This window comes from Amphibalanus amphitrite, unplaced genomic scaffold (assembly GCF_019059575.1).
Source record: "Amphibalanus amphitrite isolate SeventyFive unplaced genomic scaffold, NRLGWU_Aamphi_draft 000791F_arrow, whole genome shotgun sequence".
In the NCBI taxonomy this organism is placed as follows: domain Eukaryota; kingdom Metazoa; phylum Arthropoda; class Thecostraca; order Balanomorpha; family Balanidae; genus Amphibalanus; species Amphibalanus amphitrite.
Genome location: NW_024882285.1, coordinates 191,992 through 212,757, shown reverse-complemented (window position 1 = coordinate 212,757; position 20,766 = coordinate 191,992). Strand labels below are relative to the sequence as shown.

The window sequence follows — 20,766 nt, the reverse complement described above, 5'->3', positions numbered from 1 at the left end:
GTAAACCCGAAATAGTTGCCCAAGCACAGTGAGACACCAAACCAAGGCCCATTGCCGGTGCCCTGTAGCCCTCAAACTGGCTTGAAATCCCTGCCTGATCTTCAAGGAGGCCTACTGCATGAACAGAAAAGAATCGATGACTCATCTGTTTAACCCTTTATTACAGAAAATACAATCACTTGCCATGACAAAGGTAGCATCAAATCACCACCGAACACTTCGCATCCCTGCCCGGATCAACCAGTTCATAGCGCCTCTCCAACGAGCAAAAGCATCTGGCGGGCAGCGTGGCTCACTGAGCCGATAGCACGACCAGTGACGCTGGCGGATAAGAGCTCAATAAAACGGATAAAAAGTGGATAACCATGGCCAATACGCCCCGCATCAAATTGCCCGGGCGGCTGGCAAAAGCGGCTAGGAAATGGACCACCAAAGCCTCGAAAAACAATCAGTCCGCTACGCAGCCGCCTGGGCATCCTCGTGGGCGTCCGGCGCCTCTTCGACAGCACTCGCCTTTTGGCCGACGCTCTGCGCCGCCGCCTCTGGCACATCGTCACCGTTCACGGGGCTCACGTGGCCGTTGCCCGGGGTATCCTCATCGACCTTCGAGGTGCTCTCCTCGGTCTCCGCAGCGTCGGCCGGCGCGGCAGAGTCCGAAGAGGAAGGTTTCTCAGCGACGGCCTCCTTGTCAGAATCAGCTGTCTTTTCCTCAGAGGCGCCGGCCGTCACTTCAGACTTCTGATCAGTCTTATCTTCTTCCAAATCACGTTGTGTTTCTTCCGATGAATCTGTCGCTTCTGAGGATTTACCCGTCTCGTGTGATTTCGACTCGTCTAGACCCTGTTTTGTTTCATCTGCGTTCTGCTCTGCTTGCTCGGTTTCGGTAGGTTCCTGAGAGCTGGGTTCAGTCGAGCCCTTAGTCTCACCCTCTTCATGCCGCTCCGTCAAAGACAGGTTATCCAGTTCCTCAGCAACTCTATCATCTGTCCCCTCCTTGTCCGTCGGTTTCTCTTCTTCATGCGCTTCTTGAACCGGCTTCTCTTTTTCAGACGCTTCTTCAGCTGGCTTCTCTTTTTCAGACGCTCCTTCAGCCGGCTTCTCTTTTTCAGACGCTTCTTCAAACGGCTTCGTCTCAGTCTCTCTTTCTACTGGCTTCTTCTCTTTAGTCACTTCTTCTGCTGGCTTGACCTGTACGCTCTCTGCGGCAAGCGACTCTGGTACCATCGCCACCCCACGCTCCTGCAGGGTCTGCGTGACACTGCGACCCTCCAGACAGAGCAGGGCAACCAGCGGCTCCCCATCGGCCTCCGCCACCAGACGCGCGTCGAACTCGTAATGGGCGGCGTCACAGAGCTCGGCCAGCGCCGCCGTCGCCTCCTGTCCCCAGTCGGCGCCGTCAGCGGGCCGCGCCGGCAGCCGACACCGCAGAGCCACGGCCGGCGTCCGACACACAGCCGGCGCCGCGGCGCGTACCTCAGTCGCTGCCGCCACCGAGCCGTAGTCCAACAACCGCACACGAACGTCTCCGGTCGGCGACACGGCCACGACGCGCGCCCGGTGCCAGCCCTCCTCCTCTGCCGAGCGGGCTACACACAGGTCACCACAGCAGGGGGCGGGGAGCGCCGGCGGGGGCTCAGTGGCGTCGTACAGCTCCGCCAGCTGGTCGGCCAGTTCGTCCAGCGCCGCCAGGTCACTCAGACGCTGCGCGAAGAAGCACGCCGGGGAGTCCACGTGCGAGACGAGTAGGCTCAGCGGCTCGGCGGGCGGCGGCGGCGCGGCCGGGAGCTGGGTGTCTTCGCGCGGCCGGCACAGGCCCGCCTCCACCAGCAGCTGAGCGGCGTCCCCAGCGGAGAGCGTCAGCCGGACCCGAGTGACGGCGCCCGCGGCCACCTCGCTGACAGTCACCGGCTCCTCCTCCGCTTCGGTCAGCTCCCGGAGCTTCTCAGTGGCCCCCTCCTCACAGACATCCACCGCCAGCTGGCAAGGACGCGCCTGGGGAGGCAGCGCCGCCAGCTCGGCACCGAGCTCCCGCACCTCGGCCACATCCACAGACTCTGAGTTTCCGTAGTCCACAAACAGCACCCGCGCCTGACCGTCCTCCACCGCCAGCACCCGGGCGCGGTACGGCGCTCCGTCCTCTGAGTAGGGTGCGGCTGCTAGCAGGCCTGGAGTGGCGGCCGACACGGGAGCCGCAGCAGGGAACTCACCCGCCAGCCTCTCCATAAGTTCGTCCAGCGGCCCGGTGTCGGCCGACTGCACATAGAACTCGAGCGGTGAGTTAACGTGCGACACGAACACAGCCTGGTCACCGGCGGGGGTGGTCGGGACCGGCGCCGCCTGGGACTCGGTCGTCTCGTCGGCCTGTGCCGCCGGCTCGCTCTCCGCTTCGGTGACATCAGTCTTCACGGCCTCTGCTGCAGGGGCCGCAGGCTCGGGCGCGGGCGGGGCGGGTGCGGGCTGTTCGGCCGCCTTCTGTGCGGCCGGCACCAGCACTGGTCGCTCCTCGACGTGCACCATGCCGAACCCGGCACCGACCATCTCAAACGCCACGTCCTGCTGGCCGTCAAAGAGGTTCACCAGCGCCGGGTCGCCGGCCTTCACCAGCTCCATGTTGAGAGTACGCTCCTCGGCGCCGCCGACACCGACCAGAGTCGAGAATTTGTCCACAGCGGCGTCTGACCACGGCTGCGGCTCCAGGGGCAGTGAGCAGCGCACGGCCAGGGGCGGCACGCCGGACAGATCCGGCGGGCACGACCACAGCTCGGCCGCTGGCACCGACTCCGTGTTACCGTAGTCAACAAACAGCACAGTCGCAGTGTCGCCGGTCACAGAGAGGACGCGCGCGCGGTATAGCGCCTCGTCCTCAGCGTAGCGCGCCACCAGCAGCTGGCCGGCGGCGGGCGCGGCGGCGGAGCTCAGCTGAGCTGCCTCCAGGCGCGCCATCAGGTCGTCCAGAGTGGCGGTGTCTGCGCTCAGCTGCACCCAGAAGTCGGTCGGACTGAGTGCGAACACCACGACCGCCTCCAGCAGCTGGCCGTTCTTGAGTCGGGCCGCGCCCACCGGGCCGGCCGGCTGGGCGGAGCTCTGGGCGGCGGTCTCCTGCACGGGAGCCGCCTCAGTCGTCACCTTCTCCGCCACAGCCGCGGGAGGCTCCTGCCCGGGCGGCAGGGCCCGTCCGGCCTTCACCAGCTCCCGTCCCACGTCTGTATCTCCGTCCAGCAGCCGCACCGTCCAGACGTCCTCAGCACCGCCCGCCTCCCTGCGGAGCGCCAGCGCCTTCTCCAGGGTACCGGCCAGCTGCTCGAACAGCTCCGTGTCCTCGTCCGTCCACTGCCCGGCGGCGGGCCGCTCCGGCAGGCGGCAGCGCTGCGCCAGCGGCGCCGGAGCCAGCAGGCCGGGCGTCAGCAGCTTCAGCTGGGCGCGGGGCGTCAGCTGGCAGTTGCCGTAGTCGATGAAGTGCAGCTGGCAGTCGGCGGCGCCGGGCTCGGCTGTCAGCAGACGGGCGCGGTAGAACACGCCGTCATCGGCAAACGGCGCCGCCACCAGATCACCGGTCTGCACCTGGGGGATGGAGGCGGGACGTCAGCAGTTTGCACATGGGGATGGATGGGGGGGGGGGGGGAGAGGGCGTCGGCGGTCTGTGCCTGGCGGATGGATGGGGGCGGGTCAGCGGTCTGCACGTGGGGGATGGGTGCGGGAGTCAGAGGTCTGACAGGGACACACAGCGGCATGTCCTACCCAGGCGTGATATCGACTGAGTATTTACCGCGATATTTAAAGCCGGGTTGCGAAGCATTTATCACCTTACAACAGAAGATGTTTTCCATCCCTCGTAAGCTTCAGTCCAAATCTTTAAAAAAGCAGTTGAAATTTTATTGAGTTTATCGTCATTTTGTCAACAAAAAGAACACCAATTTACCATACATCCCGCTTTTCACTGAGCGCCACCGCCACGTCCGATCCCGACCCACACGACCACTGACCTGTTTCACAGCCCTGTCCTGGGGTCCCAGCTGGCTGTACTCAGTCTCCAGCTGAGCCATCAGCTCGTCCAACTGCGCCGCTGGGCCGTCCGCCGCGTCCTGAACGTAAAACTCGTGCGGCGTCACCGCAAACGAGACGGTCACGCGAGTGAACGGTGCCGCAGTCTCTGTGGCTTCCTCAGCTGCAGGAGCCGCCTGGGCCGGAGCCGGAGCCACTGGAGCAGCCGCAGCAGGAGCCGGAGCGGGAGCAGAGGTAGGAGCAGCGGCCTTCTTAGCGGCCGGCTCGGGGGAGCGCGCCTGTCCGTCGCCGCCCAGCTCCAGGTTGATGTTGGTGCTGCCGCTGAGCAGGGTGACGATCAGAGAGCCGGGCAGCACACGGTCGACGAGAGCTGTCAGCTCCTGAGAAGAATGAGGGGTACGGTTAGAGAGCCGGGCAGCACACGGTCGACGAGAGCCGTCAGCTCCTGGAAAGGGGAAGACGTGAACAGGGGTCAATCTGTCGATCAGAGTCAGGGGACGTAAGTAGGTCCTTTCAGATCTTAGATATTTGAAAGCTAAGAGCTGAGCAGCCAGGTAGAGTAACGACAGCAACTGAATACTACACCATGGAAACACCAGCCTGATGGCAGCCACGTCAGGAGAACTCACCATTTGGTCGACCTTGGCGGCCAGCTGATCGCCGCAGTCGGCTGACACCAGTCCGGTCATACTGCACTGAATCGCCTGAGCGGGCAGGTCCACCAGCGACATGGGACACTCGACCAGCTGAAACATGGGGCAAGGGATGGGATGTCACGTCAGGCACCGCATTGGGGGGAAAGGGGAGCATTATACTTAACGACACCCATAGCCTGCATGCTGAGACCAGCCTGAGCACGTTATTAGCTGATCATATGCTAACACCAGCGCCGCCGGGAGACAAACGAATACCTACTACGTAGCAAGCAAACAAAACCAGCTCAGCCAATAACCCACATCCATCGTATTATCACAACCAACCTGCCCCCATATTATCTTCTACAGCTCCTCTCTCAACCTACCTCTGACACATTGACGCGCTCGGTGTTGCCGTAGTCGACAAAGAACACTGATGCCGTCTGTCCGTCGACGGCCGTGATGAGTCCGCGATAGTAGACACCCTCGAAGGGCGCCAGGCAGAGCTCCTCGGGGGCCACGTCCGGACACGGGACCTGTCGAGAATACAACGGTCAGCGGGAACCGACGTTGAGCTTCTTGAGAGGGAAATCTCGGGGGTGAGCGAAGATTAAAAGGTGCTCGCCAGGGGCAGGTGCCGTCGAGTCGAAAAAGGACGGACACGATCAATAACGTGACATGACAACCACCCCCCACCATCACTACGCAAGTACGCACCTTGCAGTCTGTGGTGGACGCCTCGATGTCGGTGGCCATCTGTTCGATCTCCGCCGTGTTCTCGCTGAGCTGGACGTACAGCCGGGACGGAGACAGGACGCAGGCCACGAACACCTCCACTCGCTCACCGGCCGAGAAGGGCCGCTCCAGCGGCGGGTACGGCCCGATACCTGCGTAACAGCGGAAAGAGGGGCGGGGGGATGAGACGTGTGGTGGCGTAGAAATGTTATGAGGAGCTGGAACAGGTAACCAGGGCGAGATACAGTACTGTTAGGCTTAGTTACAGTTCAGTTGAAAGCAGTTCCGAATCTACAATTAAGTGTAATTGTTTGCTTACAGGTAAGCCATAAAAAAACAATGTAAAATGTTATGCTTGGAAGTCAGGTACTGGTTACTCTGGTATGCGGCATGGATTGAGCACTGAGCAGCCAATGTTTTTCCTTCTAGAAACTTCTAGAAGTCGAAATGAACAAAATACTCAAAACAGTCAAAACCACCATGCTCCGTATCGCCTCCTCCACTGACCGCTCTGTTGCACGGGTCGCGCGGCGGCCGGCCGCTCCGCCAGTCCGTCGGCCACCAGCTGATCGGTGGCCCGCTGTCCAGAGGAGGTGAGTGCCACCTCAACTGACGACAGGTCGCCCTCAGCGCTCAGACACGTTACCTGGGGAGGGAGACGGGTGTCAGGCGGGCCGCCATCAGCGCAGTCGGGAGATGCGGCGAGAAACGGACGTGGGAAAGTAGGCAATCGTAATAGAAAGATGGTACACAGTGGCTGCGATGAAATATAGTTGCATGGCTCTCCAGTGGCTTTTGCTGTGTAATGCCCCACGGTTTTAACTTTTAACTGAAATATTGCTAGGCAGTAATTGGTGTCGAAGGCAGAATTTGGGAGAAATTCAAACACTACAAAGAGCTATGGTGGCCGCCACCGATCTCTGCATCTTACCTGCACTTCACCCTCGAAGTACTTTGCCAGCTCTTGCTCTGAAAGGACCTTCCATTTGCCGCCGGCCGGCTTCACGCCTCCAAATTGACACCTGACGGCGTAAAAGCAAACATTAGTTGAGGTATCCTAGCATTGACAGTTCCACGACGGGTTATCGACAGATTCCTTACATAATTGATGATACCCGGGTTTTACGTTTATCTCTTATTTGACTTGTGAGCCAACCATAATGTTATGCAAATCACATTGCAACTCCAGACCGTTATCAATACAACATTAAAGGCATGACAGACTGTCGGACTTACTTGTACGCCTGGCAGGGCAGTCGGCAGTACTCCTCCTTCAGCCGCTTCACCAGCTGTTTGTCGACAGTGGCCGAGTTGCCGTAGTCCACAAAGAACACGTCCAGCCCGGCAGGCGCGGCCCGCCTCACCACGGCGCGGTACCAGGCTCCGTCGGTGAACCGGGCCGCCACCGGCTTACCGACGGCCGGGTGCGTCTCGGCACCGTCCTGAGGCCGCCGCAGGCCGCCGTAGAACGTCTGCATCTCGGTCATCAGTGTGTTGAACGGCTCGGCACCGTCCAGCGGCTGCAGGTAGAACTCGTGCAGGCCGCAGACCCAGGTGGGAGCGGCGCGCAGCTCAGCGCCCGCCCGCAGAGCCGCCGGGGTCAGCCGGCAGCTGTGCTCGGGGATGGAGACGGAAGGCGCGGGCGGCTGGCGCCCGCCGCCCGGACGGCCGCCCACATCACCCCCGCCGCCGCGGATCGGGCGGCCGCCGCCGGACGACCACGAATCGCCGCTGGCGTTCCGGTCCTGTCCTCTGGGCCGGCCCCCTCCGCCTCCACTGGACCAGTCGTCTCCAGTGGATCCATTTTGTCCGCCGCGCGTCCTGCCGCTGCCCGGCCAGTTGGAGCCGCCGCGGTCGGGCCGACCGCCCCCTCCCGAGGGCCGCGAGTCCGCCGCGAACGCGCTGGCTCCGTCCGGCGCCCCTCTGTCGCCGCGGTTATCGTGGCCGCCCCAGCTGCGCTCCTGGCTGGCACGGTCATCGTGCCCCTCCCAGCTCCTCTCACGGCCACCGCGGGCATCCCCGCCTCCTCCGCCGCCCCAGGAGTCTCTGGCCGCACCACCGCCTCCCCCGCCGCCCCAGGAGTCTCTGGCTGGGCCGCCGCCTCCTCCGCCGCTCCGCTGAGGGCGGGAGTACGACTCTGGCTGGTCCATCCTCATACGGCCGGAGAACGGGTCACTGGAGGACGCCGGGGGCGAGGTGGGGCCCGCGCCGGCCGGGCGGTCTCGCCAGTTGTGGTCCTGCGGTGGAGATACGGGTCAACAGCTGCAGAGAAACGATCAGGGGATCATGCTATGGTGTAAATATGTCGCGTCGAGTTCAAACGAGATGAGTAACAACGCTACCTTTACACGGGCAGCATAGACGAACGCATTTGAAGCAAATACCGAGCTACCACGAGTACAATTTTCAAAATCTGAACGATGATAGCATTCAGTACTCATTCACAGCATTCATGCGCCCCACACCATTTTCTGGCTGTCGGCCTCTCTCACCAGGTCGGCGCGCGGGGTAGGTTTCTTGGTGTAGTCTCCGCTCGTCTGTCGTGTTACGGGCGGCGCGGCGCTGGCCACCGGCTGGCCCAGCACCGGCTCCAGCAGCTCAGCCTTGGCTAAAGTGACGATGGCGGTGCCGGCCCGCAGCTCGTCGGAGCGAGCCAGGTACGGCACCTCCATCACCGCCGCGCGGAAACTCTCAATCTGAGGACAGGAACGCGCCGTGGCTTCACTTATAACGGAACAGGGACTGTCACAAATGGAAGAAAAGGCGCCGCTCCGTCAGACGGAAGACGTCCCTTGCCATCGTTACTCATCTCGCATATTCAATTCAGGCAACTCGAGTCCTCTGTTCTGACATGTCATGGTTATTTTAATAAGTATTTATCGTTCCGTAACTTATAACCCTCGCTAACCTTCTTTCAAGCTTTTAAGGTGACCGGCTGACCATTGATAACTGACATCCACAGTTATCCAGCACCAGACTGCAGCCGATCACTGCGCCCCCGCTGTTCACCTACCTCCTGTTCGGACCAGTTGGTTCGCCCGGAGCGTCCCACGTCTGAGGAACAGCAGCGGATCGCCTGGCCGGCTAGCGCCGCGTGCTCCGGTCGCAGCGGGCGCACCTCAGCCAGAGACACCGAGCGTGTGTCGCCGTAGTCGACGAAAAACACCGTCACCTGAAGTGAACAAAAGGGCGGTGAGATGGGGAAGTTAGTGGTGAGTCCTGAGACAGTGTCTAGGTTGGAATAAAAGGATAGAAGGGTTGACTAGATACCATGACAGCACACGTTAGGAAGAACAGAAAATCTTACGACCATGTAGCAATTCAGCCCGCCCTAGACCACGATACCCTATATATTTACGCTCAGAGACCTATCACCGCGAGTTTATAGCTTGATGTCGTCAGTCCACTTCACCAATCCATCTAGTCAAAGGAAGTCAATCATTTATTCTATCAACTCTATTCAAGTTTCAACCCTACTCCCCCAAGTCCCGTCCTCCCTCCTCACCTTCCCGGCGGCGGCCTCCAGCACCCGCCCGCGGTACCACACTCCGTCGTCCGGGTAGAGAGCGGCCACCGTCTGTCCGACGGCCGGCGGCGCGGTCGGCGGCGGCTGGCTCGCGTACGCCGCCACCTGCTCCTGAATGGCGTCCACGGCGGGGAACTGCTCCTTCATCTGGACGTAGAACTCGGCCGGCGTGACGACGTGTACCACCTCGACCTCCTTGTAGACGCCGACGGGCAGCTGCTGCTGCGGCAGCTGCGGCGGGCCGGACACCGAGCCGACGCCCGCAGGACGGGAGGACGACGGCGGCGTGCCGCTCTCTGCGGGAGGCGAGCCAGTGACGTACAGATCATATTTATGGAGATGTGATCCTTCTAAATAATCGACCAGATTTTACAACAAAAAGTTATCAAGAGGCCCGAATCGGAGGTGAGAAACCCTTTATCTCTACCTACGAATCGCAAGATTGTTTTAACTGTCACACTTTTTCATTGCCTTGGACGATGCTGCTGTTATCGAATACGCCCGGTGAGCCTCGCTCCCCGTCCATCCTCCACACACCCCATAACTCACCGGGCACCTCGCGGAGGCCGGCCGGCACCAGTTTCTCCATGATGGGTCGGTTGGTGGGGCTGGAGGAGACCAGCGCCACCTCGTACACCTCAGTCCCGGGCCGGCACGCGCGCAGCACCACGTCTACCGTCTGATTCAGCACGGCGGCGCGGAACGCGTCAGCAGACACGGCGCCGGCGCCCTGCAGGTAGCACGAGATGCCTGGGGGATGGAGGAAGAATGGGGTCAATTAATACGGATACTTTCACAGCGGTCTGGAAAAGGGGGCATCCAGACTGAATGACAGGGAACCAGTTATAGCTGTGAAAAGACAGCGTGAAAGACAGGGAAGACAAACTCGAAATACATCCTGGGTCCTGGGAATTATTGGAACGCTGCGTAAGACAATGTCATCAGCTAGACAACGAAGTACTGAAGTGTATGTGGGTGATACAACCACCAAGACGTGGCAGGTGAAAATAACGAGTCACAGGTACCCCGGGTAGGTCTTATGCTCAAACCACGCTTACCGAGCTGCGGCAGCTGTGTGAACTCTGCCGCCAGCGGGAAGACGTTGGACACGCTCGTCTCCTCTCTATCGCCGTAGTCGATGAAAAACACAGTCACCTGGGTACCCTGACGGCCGATTACCTGGAAAACACACACACTGGAGCGTTAAGCACACAGATCAATCAGAAGTACCTCGATCACTCAACGAAGAGACCAAACACAGCCGATGTAAGCTAGTCAGTACTGAAGTGAGAAACTGTACCTGAGGAGGCTCCGCTATACCGGAGCGACGAGAGTACACTGTGGGGCAGCCGCGAATACTGACACCACGCAGCTGTCAATACTGACACCACGCAGCTGTCGGGCGGCCTGGCCGGTCCCTCCGCTAACGATCAGGCTATTTCGGGAGACATGCGAGCAGACCCGCAGCCCTCCCTACCGTGTTATGTTATCGGCGTGTGCGAGAGAAGGAATGCCACTCTCGATACCAGCACTTCCGGCATCGGAAAACTCGGCGCATAAGACGGAAAGAACTCATAATCTCGGTGTTCCTACGACGTGCTGTTTGACCTCAAAGAAGCAAGCAGCCTCTAAGACAGGCGTCTGATTTACGCTGTGCAACTGCATATCACCAGCAAAATATGTAAATTTCCGAACTCTTTCTTCCCACGCCCTTCCTTCAATCCTTCCCCCGTTCCTTCCCAGGCCTCGCTCCCCACCTTGGCGCGGAACACTGCCTCGTGCACTGAGGAGAAGGCGGCGCAGTAGGTTCCAATGGGCGCGCTGCTCAGCGGCTGGTTGCCGCCCGCCGAGTAGCGGGTCTGCATGGCCTCCTCCATGGCTGCCAGCGAGTCGGCGTCCAGCTTGGCCAGCTGACCGAACCAGCTGGACGGCGACTCGACATGCATGACGACCAGCTGCTCCGCGCGGCCCACCTCCACCTGATGAGATACAGGGGAGCCGCAAAGGTCAGCGCCCAGCGGGAAGAAGTCACATTAACTAGGAGAGAAGTGTCGTGGTAAAAATTCACAGCATGCTTGTAAAGGGACGTACGCACTCAGCAATTCCGTCAGGTCGGTCGGGAGATGCGTTGAATGATCACTAACATTTCAGATGCGTCCCCGGCCATGCCATTATCGGTTAACTGCTTGCTTGTATGAAAGAACACGTTCATATCATAAAACCATCAGTATCTTCACAATCAGTGTCGGGATGAGTGATGGGGCTTAGCACTAGTCAAACAAAGCTGCCCCTGAGTTCAGTGATAGTAAGGTAAAGCAGTGATAACAAATCGTCAAAAGCATCTTTTGTAATCACAAGTCCCACGTCTGTCACGAAACCCCGCTTCATCCAAGATTTAGTCATATGCCAGTGTCAGAATGGAAAATAAAGACGAAATCAATAAATAACGGACCAAACCAAACAGCCCAGGTAAGAAAAACTACAGATCTTCAAACACAGAATGCTACATAAATGCCGGTGTAACTAGACCCGAGTAATCTCTGCGCGATATCGCGTCACCCACCGGCGGTTTGGCCACGCTCACGGCCGGCGGTCCGCGGATCAGCTGGCCCTGGACGGGCTCCTGGCTCGCCGCCGCCACCGTCTCGCGCACTGCCGCGTTGATGTCGAGCGGCGGCCGTCGGCGGGGGTCGGTCAGACGCACGACGCGCCGGTCCGTCTGCTGAACGACGGTACAGAGCAGCGGCCCGCCGGCCGTCACCGACTGCAGGAAGCGCACGTGCTCGGCCGAGCCGTGGGTGCTCTCCAGACCCTCCAGGCAGCAGTGGAACGCCTGCGGTGGAGGGAGGGGTGGCGGCGGTCGGCGGAGGGGGGGGGGGACAAAACATGGCAAAATTGTCTTCGTCAAATTAATTTTCCTACCAAAAAAAAACTCACAATAATCTTCAACAAAAAGGGCTAAAAATGATATATTGCCATATCGTCATTGCAAAGTTCCGAGAGAAACATGACCACCGCAATCTCCTGACTTTATTCTGGAATCAGCCTTTAAGACATCTCATGACGCGTCAGAGCCTCCAAGCGTCCCGTACTGACCTGGGGCGGCAGGGTGGCGAACCTCTGCTCCAGCGCCAGTACCGACTGAAGCGGCACCAGCTCCGACGAGCCGATGTCGATGTACTGCACCTTGATGTCCCGGCGACCCAGGCTCACCACCTTGGCGCGCTGGTACGACCCGTCCTGGTGGCGGGACGGTATGAGAATCAGCAGGGAGCGAGCGGATTAGCAGGAAACGGCGTCACATGAGGAACGCTACACATGATGATTTTCTACGGACTGAGAAATGAGAACTCCTTTCAACGAGCACACACATTCCCTTGATTAATCTATGAGAATACTCTCGGGTGCATATACGTCGACACATGTGCACAAAGTACTTCAAGATTTATATCGAAGATACATCATCAAAGGACGATAAGAACGATTTAATGAGGATCGACCAACGTCCAACAGCGCCCCCACTTTCCCCCACCATTCACCTACCTTCAGTATGGCGCAGAGTTTGCCCACTCTGATGTTGGATGCCGGCAGCTGCTGACCGCTCACCGACAGCGTCTCACTCAGCTGGGAGAGCAGCTGCTGCAGCTGGCCGGCAGACGCCGCCAGCCGCACGTACAGGTTGTTAACGGCTCCGACCTCCACGACCAGCACCTCAGTGACGCTGCCGGGCACCAGGGGCGGCCCGGACGGAGCGGCGGCGGCGGCGGCGGCGGGGGAGACAGCCGGGGACGGGTACCGCAGCGCCCCGGCGCCGGCCGCCACCGGTACCGAGGTGGGCGCACCGCCGCGCGCCGCGCCGGCCGCCGAGTACGCGCCCCGCTGCAGCAGCAGCTCCAGGATACTCTGGTCTCGGTCGAACAGGTCCACTTGGTTCTGAAATGACACGGAAGTGGCGAGTGTTAATATGAAACCTTCTGGATGGCCCTATACAGTTCGGATTAGCGTCACCATTACGTCAAAGCAGTGACAGTTGATAGGATAGAGCATGGCTAGAATCATTTTCCACATGACGACGATGCAGTACATTTACTGACTCTAAATGTCAGTATCTCACAGGAAAACCCAACCTCTACAAAGCGTTGTCTGAAACGACGCGATTCATCTCCCGTTTCCTCGCCGTGGTCGTGCGGTTAGTGGCAGTTCACCGCTTATCAGACTCTCATCCTGCACACATTTTCCCGTCAAAAACCACCATCACCTCAACGCTGCAACGCCTGAACCGCACGCTACTTCTCATCCCCTTCCTCTTCCTCTAAAGCGCACATCCCCTCCTCATCCCCCGTCACTCTCTCCTCACCTCCTCTCTCCCCTGTTTCTCACCGGCTGGTCCTTGCCGCGATATTTGCAGGTCAGCAGTTTGCCGTCCGTCAGCTCCCGGAACACGTGCGCGGCCGCCGGCGCAGCGTTGAGCCCCTCCAGACCGGCCAGCGACACGCGGCTCGCCTGTATCCACGGGCCGACAAACTGGCGAGGCATGGCACGCAGCTCACCCACCGCCTTCGTCTCATCGTGACCGAAATCGGCCCAGTATACCTGCAAAATGGAGATGAAGGGAGAGGGTTTTTATAATTCCTTGTGTATGGAAACATTCATAAGCATTGATAGATTCATAAAGGGAGGGGGACGATGTATCAGGGACAGGCCCGGCGGTATCAACGAGCAATTTCCGATTCAGCTGTGCCAATTGACGTGTGATAGCATATCTCACGAACAACATGATAACACATAAGCCAGCAACAAGAGCACAGGCTTTCCTCTAACTAGTCAACGTGTACATTGTAGAGAGCAGTGTAAGTGCCAGCACAAACATAGCACGGTTCACTGTTCAGAAAACGTTCTCAATAAAATTCCAAAATTGACATGCGCTACGCCAAGGTCCTTGCTACGCATCTTACAGACTCATTACTGGTCAATGTCGAACAGTTGTCTGCTTTTCACTACAATAAACAAATAAACGAATACTTAAGACACCCAAATTGTGTATAAAGCATCCAGTGATTCTACCCGATCCCAAATTCCTACCTTGACCAGTCCGCCGTCCACCTGTGTGAGGACGCCGCGGAGGAACTGTCCGTCTCGGGAGGCCGAGGCTCCCAGACAGACGGCGCCCGGCTCCAGGAGCGGCACCGGCGCCGGAGGGCTGGTGCGGCAGTACGCCTGAAACGGGGGGGGGGGGGGGTACAATTATAATGGAATGGCAGCAACGGCATCGTGAGCTGCGACGAATAAATATCACGACAAGCGGGCTCTATGACATCACGGTTATCAATAGCGACGCCGCAATGCAATAATACAGCGATAAACTGACAGCCCGCTGAAGTGGTGGATACGACGTCCGTGGTAGAAAAGTGGATACCGTATTGACGGAATACGTTCTGTACTGGCATGATGTGATTGATAACGATGCAACACATTGATTAGAGGCTACGGTCTCAGGGTGTGTCTGGGGGACAGGATAGAGAGGAGGGTGGCACTGAGGCGTCAGACAACCACACTCGTAGCTGATAGGCCGGGGTGGTCCCACCGATAAGTCAACTCCTTGTCGGCGCTTTGCAGCACTCTGGAGGGTGAAGCGCCACTCTCGAATGACAGTGACATCGCTCAAAGATCGCACTCACGATAAATGTCGATCCCAATGAAGGGTTCATACAATGCCCTCTTACACAATCGTGAGTACAATCGTATAAATGCACTTATCCGGATTGGTCTTATCCTTCACAGCAGGAATGTGTGGTAAGATATATCATATCCTCCGTAAGACCTCTCACCTCCCCTTCGCTCTCGCCTCTCTCTCTCTCTCTCTCTCTCTCTCTCTCTCTCTCTCTCTCTCTCTCTCTCTCTTTCTCTCTCTCTCTCTCTCCCCGCATTGCTCACCTGAATATCGGCCATCAGCTGGGTGAGCGTGGAGCCCTGCTGGTGGTTCTGAATGGCGAATTTGGCCGGGCCGTTACTGTAGTGGCACACGGTCACCAGCAGCTCGGAGCCGGGCTGTGCCGGCGCCGTGGTCATCTCCTTCACTCGGACGGCGAACTCTGGTTGCTGCGGCGGCGTGGCCGAGGGCGGAGGGTGGGCCGCGGCGCCGTACCCGCCCGTCTGAGCCGCACAGGGGCCAGGGGTCATCGTTAGGAACACAGCCTGGGTAGTCGTGTGCTTGTAATCATATTAAACGAATATCCCGTTCGATGCCGAGCAATACGATATACAGCAACGAGTTTGTTAATTGGGATTTAGGGCGCGCCGACTTCTAAGACCATTTTGCGCCCATATATATATCGCAACGAAAAATACATTATCCACCGCATAAAGCCGGTAAGAAGGTTTAGCTGTGAGCCATGATGAACTGTCACATCACACCTCACATTGACACATACCGCTAACCCATTTTCCGTGCTAACCTGAAATCCGGGCGGCACGGCGCCCGTCTGCGCCGGCCGGCCCAGTCCGATGACCACCAGCTGGGAGGCCAGCGCCGCGCCGTCCGAGGTGTACACACGCACGTGCAGCGGCCCCTCGGGCCCGTCCTGGCGCACCAGCTGGCCGCGCACCATTTGGAACAGCAGTTTCGACTGATGGGCGTACAGAGACACGGACAGAGTCAGAACAGAGTAGTGGTTAGGATGCATAGCTAGCTCAGCAGGGCGTCATGGACAAAGACTTAGAAATGAATAAAAGTTTTCACCATTAAAACACATTCGCATCTTACGTTACACAGCTACTTCGTCGTTCGCTAACCAATCTTGGAAAGCGGAAGTCCGACTTTCGGTCCGTTTATCACCGAGTTCACCATCCCTGGCAGGACAGCTCCATCCATCCCCTGACTCACCACACTCACAGTAATTCGCTGCTCACCTCTGCGAAGCTGATGGCGGCGTCCGACCACAAGGCCAGGGCGGGCACCACGTCTGCCAGCACACACTCGACCGCCAGCGGCGGCTGCGCCAGGATCGAGGCAGCCACCGGGTTCTTACTGGTACATATCTGCCGCATGGGATCGAGCAAACTCAGGTCAGCGAAGGCATGGTAGACATTGAAGGACGAGAGTGTAAGGCTTCAGCGAATGCAGCGGATGTTGCAATATTAACGCATCAGCACTTCAAAGTCAGCAATTCAACTCACGCGTTTTACAAGCAGCTGTCACGCCACATTTTATAAGCTACCTACGGATATTGGCCACATCCAATTCGGACCGATATCCGAGCTCGATCCCCACACTATCCCCGCACAGCCCTCTGCGCAGGCTGCTCTCCAGCCTCACCTGTGAGTGGTGGACCACCTCGTTGGTGCCGTAGTCGATGAACTGGATGGCCACCGTGCCGTACTCGATGCTCTGGATGTTGTTGACGCGGGCCCGGTGCCATTTGGCCGCGGCGCCGCTCAGTGACTTCACCAGCACCTGTTCTCCGGGCTTCAGCTCGTACGGAGAGCTCAGAGTGCTCTGTGTGGGGCGCAACAGGTCAGAACAGATCCTTTGGCCTCCTCCGGGGGGGGGGGGGGGGGGGACGTGTGACCATTAGTTTTTTAATGAGAAAACTAAAACATGTAGTATTGTGGACTTGCGAAGCTTAGCATAGCTTACCATACATCAATTTTGCAGTTATGTAAACAAAAATAGACCCAAGGTTAAGTCAGGTCAATAGGTCAAGTTACTCAATCATGATTCATGCAAAAAAAAACTTATGATCCAGACATTCCTATTCTTATCTCTTAGGAGCTTGAAACTTGGTGCATTATGTGAGGGTGTCAGTGCCAACAATTTATACCTGTGGCCTGGGATCAGGTTAGATTTGTAGCCTCACCATTATAAAGCAAAGATAATTCGCTGGGGGAGCCCAGAGGCCAGAGCAAAGGTAGAATGCCATCCATGGCTGATTAAAAACCATTCAGACTTACCATGTCAAACTGGTTTTGGTTGGCATTGATCACGGCATCCAGAGCAGCATACTTTTCAGTGTGCAGTTGGGCATAGAACTTGATGTGGGGTCCTGAGCTGGTGACCGAGGTCACAAACATGTTGAGCTCACCCGCCATGGCTGGTTGACAGCCCTCAGCAGGGTGCAGCCTCAATCTGATGAGAAGACAACATGACCATCATCATTCATTCAATCATTCAACATTCATTCATTCATTCATTCATTCATTTATTGACCGTGGGTTAGGGTGGCACTTAATTTCGACTTTTTTAATTTCGACCGGGACGGGTTGCCATATTGTTCTACCTCACGAAAAAATGATCTGTATGAAATTTTATCAAAAAATATTTATATTTAGAGGTAGCTCAATGGGGTCATACTTGGCACATATTGACAAAACGTATATTGTGAACGGGGATTCAGATGTGTGTCGCGCCTTTCCAAGCATTGTCATATTTGAGCTGTAACACGTTTACATGAATGATTGATGCCTTCCTATTTGTTTCATAACCACAGTGTGTCTCGCCGCAAACGCGCTATGACGCAATGCGTGATTCAACCAATGACCGTTCAGCGTAGTTTAGCTTATTTTGTTCGGTGACGGTAGCCCGCTGCCAGGCGCGTAACTTCAGCTCTTCTCCGTAGTACGATGGTTGGGAAGGGTCACGAGACTGCTAGCACTTACCGGGGTTACATGAGCAAATAAATGCGTATCAAGAATGTTTTCTCTTCGCTGAGTATTGTGATCCGTTTGTAATACGCATTTACTCTGCTCATGTATTCCCGGTTACTGATGCGCAGGGGGACACTGCCAGTGTACAGCCACAGGGCAGGTCTCCGTGTCTTCGTGATGTCAGGGAGAGGACGTGCACGTGAAAAAGATAAGCTGTGTTTTGCTAAGCCATTTCAGAACATTTTTCGCTAGCCAGGCTCAAATTGCCAGGACGCAACAAACGCTGTTCTAGAATCCCTCGATGAGTGAGAGTTGAAGGATTGAGTGAAAGCGTTCAGTTTTGACACAAGTGCATCGAACACCAGCCTCAATGCAGGAGCCTGCACGATCATCGAGCAGCGGCTCGAGCAGGGCTTGCTCCATCTGACTTGCCACGACATTTACGAGTTTGTTCAAAGGCACTTTCAGCCTGCCTCGGCTCGTCCAGCGGCCCGGACGTTGTTTTGTTTAAGCGTTTCCATAAAAAGTGGGCGTCTAGATGCAACGAAGCCATAAACCTTCAAAAACTGTGACATGTCCCACCTCCACAACCCGCGTGATGCTCTTGCACAGTTCGGTCGTATATCCTTGACCGCCAGCATTCACGCGACAACCGTGAGATGCTGGAGCTGGCCATCACTGTCCTCGGTGGTACACCTCTACTATAGCTTCAGTGTCTAGCAAGTCCACGGAAGACTTCGTCATATCACAACTGGCTTCACAAGCTTCTTCAGCATCCTCGGTATGGACACCGATTTCCTCTTGAAAGATTCGATTCTTTGGGAGGTCAACCATTCTACAACGCCGCCATGCGCTACATGAGGTCTCTTCACGCCTCAATGACTTCGCGGAACGAGGCATTTTGTTGTGGCCAGGAAATCGATCTGACCCCCACGAAGGATAAAGACTAACAGCTAACATGTAGGTCGTCGAGGAGCAAAGAAGCAAGCATTCTGACATACGCAAGACGATCGTAATTTCTAAGTAAGCAAGACTAGCCGACGAATAATGTGTACAAGAGTTGGCTGATTACGGATGATACCGCTTTCTCTTTTCATTGAGTTATGCAGTAAGTTATGCATACCTTCAAAAGAATTATGTACCTCATATGTACCTGTATATCTGAGATTGAGGTGCTGAAACGTTTCGATAAAGTCTTGGCAACGTCCAATGTCATTGTGAACATAAGAAATACATGTGGAAATTAAAATTTCGGTAAAGCTGTGTTTTTCACGAAAATGTGAACTTTGACCTGGTTGAGGTACCTCTAAATAAACATATTTTCCAAAAATATTTTACACACAACGTTTTCTCGGGTGGTAGAACAGATTGGCTGCCCGTCCCGTTGAAAATTCTCAAAACGAAATTTTAGCCCCGTTTTAGTGCCACCCTACCGTGGGTATGGGTCAAACAGCGTGAAGTGAAGTCAGCAGGGAACATACAAACACTAATGATCAGTCATGCTTGATATCAGTCATACTTATATCAATTTCACACATAATACTACTCGCATGTTTACCCTATTATTGGCATGGGAGCATTTTCATCCACCCCTGACCCCTCAGGTTTTTGGTAATATCTCTGAAATAGCTGGAGCTATGATTCTGAAATTTTCTGGCTTTTCCTCAAACTTAACTGGGCACATTCTCTTAAATTTTTGAGCTGATAACTTTAACAGGAGCGGTTCCAGGGCATCAGAAATCGGGACGTTCGATCCAAGGCTTGGTTTTACAATTAATATTTTTATTCCTGCTTTTGGTTTAATTCAAATATAAAAGGTATAAGAATCAGTAATGCACCGACCATTTGTTTTAATTGTGAAAAAGTCAACGGCAATAAAAGTAGATAAAATGAAACGCCCTCTCTCTTTCTCTCTGTTAACATTGCTTATAACTCAGAATAACTGCATTTATGCATTTTCTTGAGCAAATGTTTCTCAAACTTAGAAAGGCTAAGTAACCTAATTTACAAAACGCGATTCACCGATGGAAAAATACACACAAAAATGTCAAAGCAATAAAAACCCGGCGCGTGTGGCGACCACAAGAACACCGACGAGGGACGCGGTGCGTCCTAAATGTCAACACTTTCGCCTCATGCATAATTTTATATTTGTAGAGACAAATGACGTCATAAATAAAGTGAAAAATTTTAAAGCGCAAAATAGAAAAATAAGAATTAAAGTGATTTAGCAATGATATACGGTTTTTAAAGCTTATAATATGAACGCACAAAATTCTATTTCATTGCGGGAATGTTTATTACAACAAAAGGCGCCCGAATCGGACATAGCTTCGAGTTGCTTTCTAGCAAGTGGAGAAATTTGACTGTTTCACGCATAGTTTCACGAGGATGTGAGGACACCTAGTGGAGATTTTAGAAAGCTGTATGGTTATAGATGACGCTTTCATCAGTTTACTCCCCAGCATGGTGCGTGGAGCGAGGGTTACGGACCAAAGTTCGTATCGCTAATGTTCGTATGTCAAATCTACGTCAGCAAATGTACGTAGGACAAAAGTACGTATAGCTAATGTATGTAGGGTATAAAGTACGTACGGACAAAAGTACGTAGGCATAGCAAATGTACAGTGTGTCTAAAAAGAATGTACCGTCGCCACTACGTGGCGCTGGTGTCGCGAGCCGGTAGTTGGCTGAATCCGCACCAGACCACACATTCCCAAGCGCTAGGTGACAGCTGCGCAGCGGCCGGTAGTAGCGTAAGCCCGAACCTTCGTGACACGACCCCGGGGGGGGGGGGATGGAGGGGAGCGGGCGGGGCAGCGCGTGTAGGGAGGGGTGCTCCGGCAAGCTGGCAGTTGTCGCGGCCAAAGGTCAAGGGGTCACACACCAAGCGAACGGACGCTGATGTGGGTTCGTGGGGATCATGAACTTTTGTGTGGTAGGTGCGTCTTGCGATGCACGGGTGATACGCCAGGTCTAAGCCAAAGGATTCAGGCCTTCAGGGGAGAGCTGAAGAAAAACATCTGGTGAACTACGGCGAATAATGGTGCTGAAAAATGGAAAGTATGGGTCAATGCAAGCCTTCATGACTATAAACAACTTTTCTGAGGATGCAAAGGCCAGCATTGAATAACGATATCCGGATCGAAATTAGCAATGATTTATAATTAAATGCCGAACTAATAGCGCTGCAAAACCCTCCTAGTAAATTGTCAAGTCGGATTA

General features: G+C 55.9%; 1 protein-coding gene across 2 annotated transcripts; it reads right to left on the bottom strand.

Annotated features, from left to right (window-relative positions):
• Window positions 1-141: 141 nt before the first annotated feature.
• LOC122366207 (tudor domain-containing 6-like) lies at window positions 142-19,630 on the bottom strand. 2 transcript variants are annotated; one of them, XM_043338184.1, is made up of 25 exons: window positions 19,605-19,630; window positions 16,849-17,023; window positions 16,214-16,393; window positions 15,808-15,936; window positions 15,354-15,524; window positions 14,833-15,051; window positions 13,981-14,115; window positions 13,279-13,491; window positions 12,442-12,831; window positions 11,995-12,138; window positions 11,462-11,731; window positions 10,656-10,877; window positions 9,957-10,077; window positions 9,448-9,648; window positions 8,878-9,194; window positions 8,386-8,544; window positions 7,865-8,068; window positions 6,609-7,609; window positions 6,304-6,394; window positions 5,880-6,018; window positions 5,355-5,524; window positions 5,024-5,173; window positions 4,632-4,748; window positions 3,984-4,382; window positions 142-3,561 (listed from the first exon to the last, which is right to left on the bottom strand). In XM_043338184.1, the coding sequence occupies exons 2-25, from the start codon at window positions 16,984-16,986 to the stop codon at window positions 457-459; spliced, it is 8,385 nt and encodes a 2,794-aa protein (XP_043194119.1). In that variant the 5' UTR covers window positions 16,987-17,023; window positions 19,605-19,630; the 3' UTR covers window positions 142-456. The 2 variants fall into 2 exon arrangements, with proteins under 2 accessions (XP_043194119.1, XP_043194118.1); XM_043338183.1 differs by having other exon boundaries at window positions 19,582-19,624.
• Between the last annotated feature and the right edge of the window lie 1,136 nt (window positions 19,631-20,766).

Coding starts and splice junctions, on each gene's coding strand:
- LOC122366207 (XM_043338184.1), bottom strand. CDS start 16,986: ATGGCGGGTGAGCTCAACATGTTTGTGACCTCGGTCACCAGCTCAGGA. Junction 15,937..16,213: donor AGGTGGTCCACCACTCACAG/GTGAGGCTGGAG, acceptor CCCATGCGGCAG/ATATGTACCAGTAAGAACCC. Junction 7,610..7,864: donor CTACCCCGCGCGCCGACCTG/GTGAGAGAGGCC, acceptor TCTCCACCGCAG/GACCACAACTGGCGAGACCG.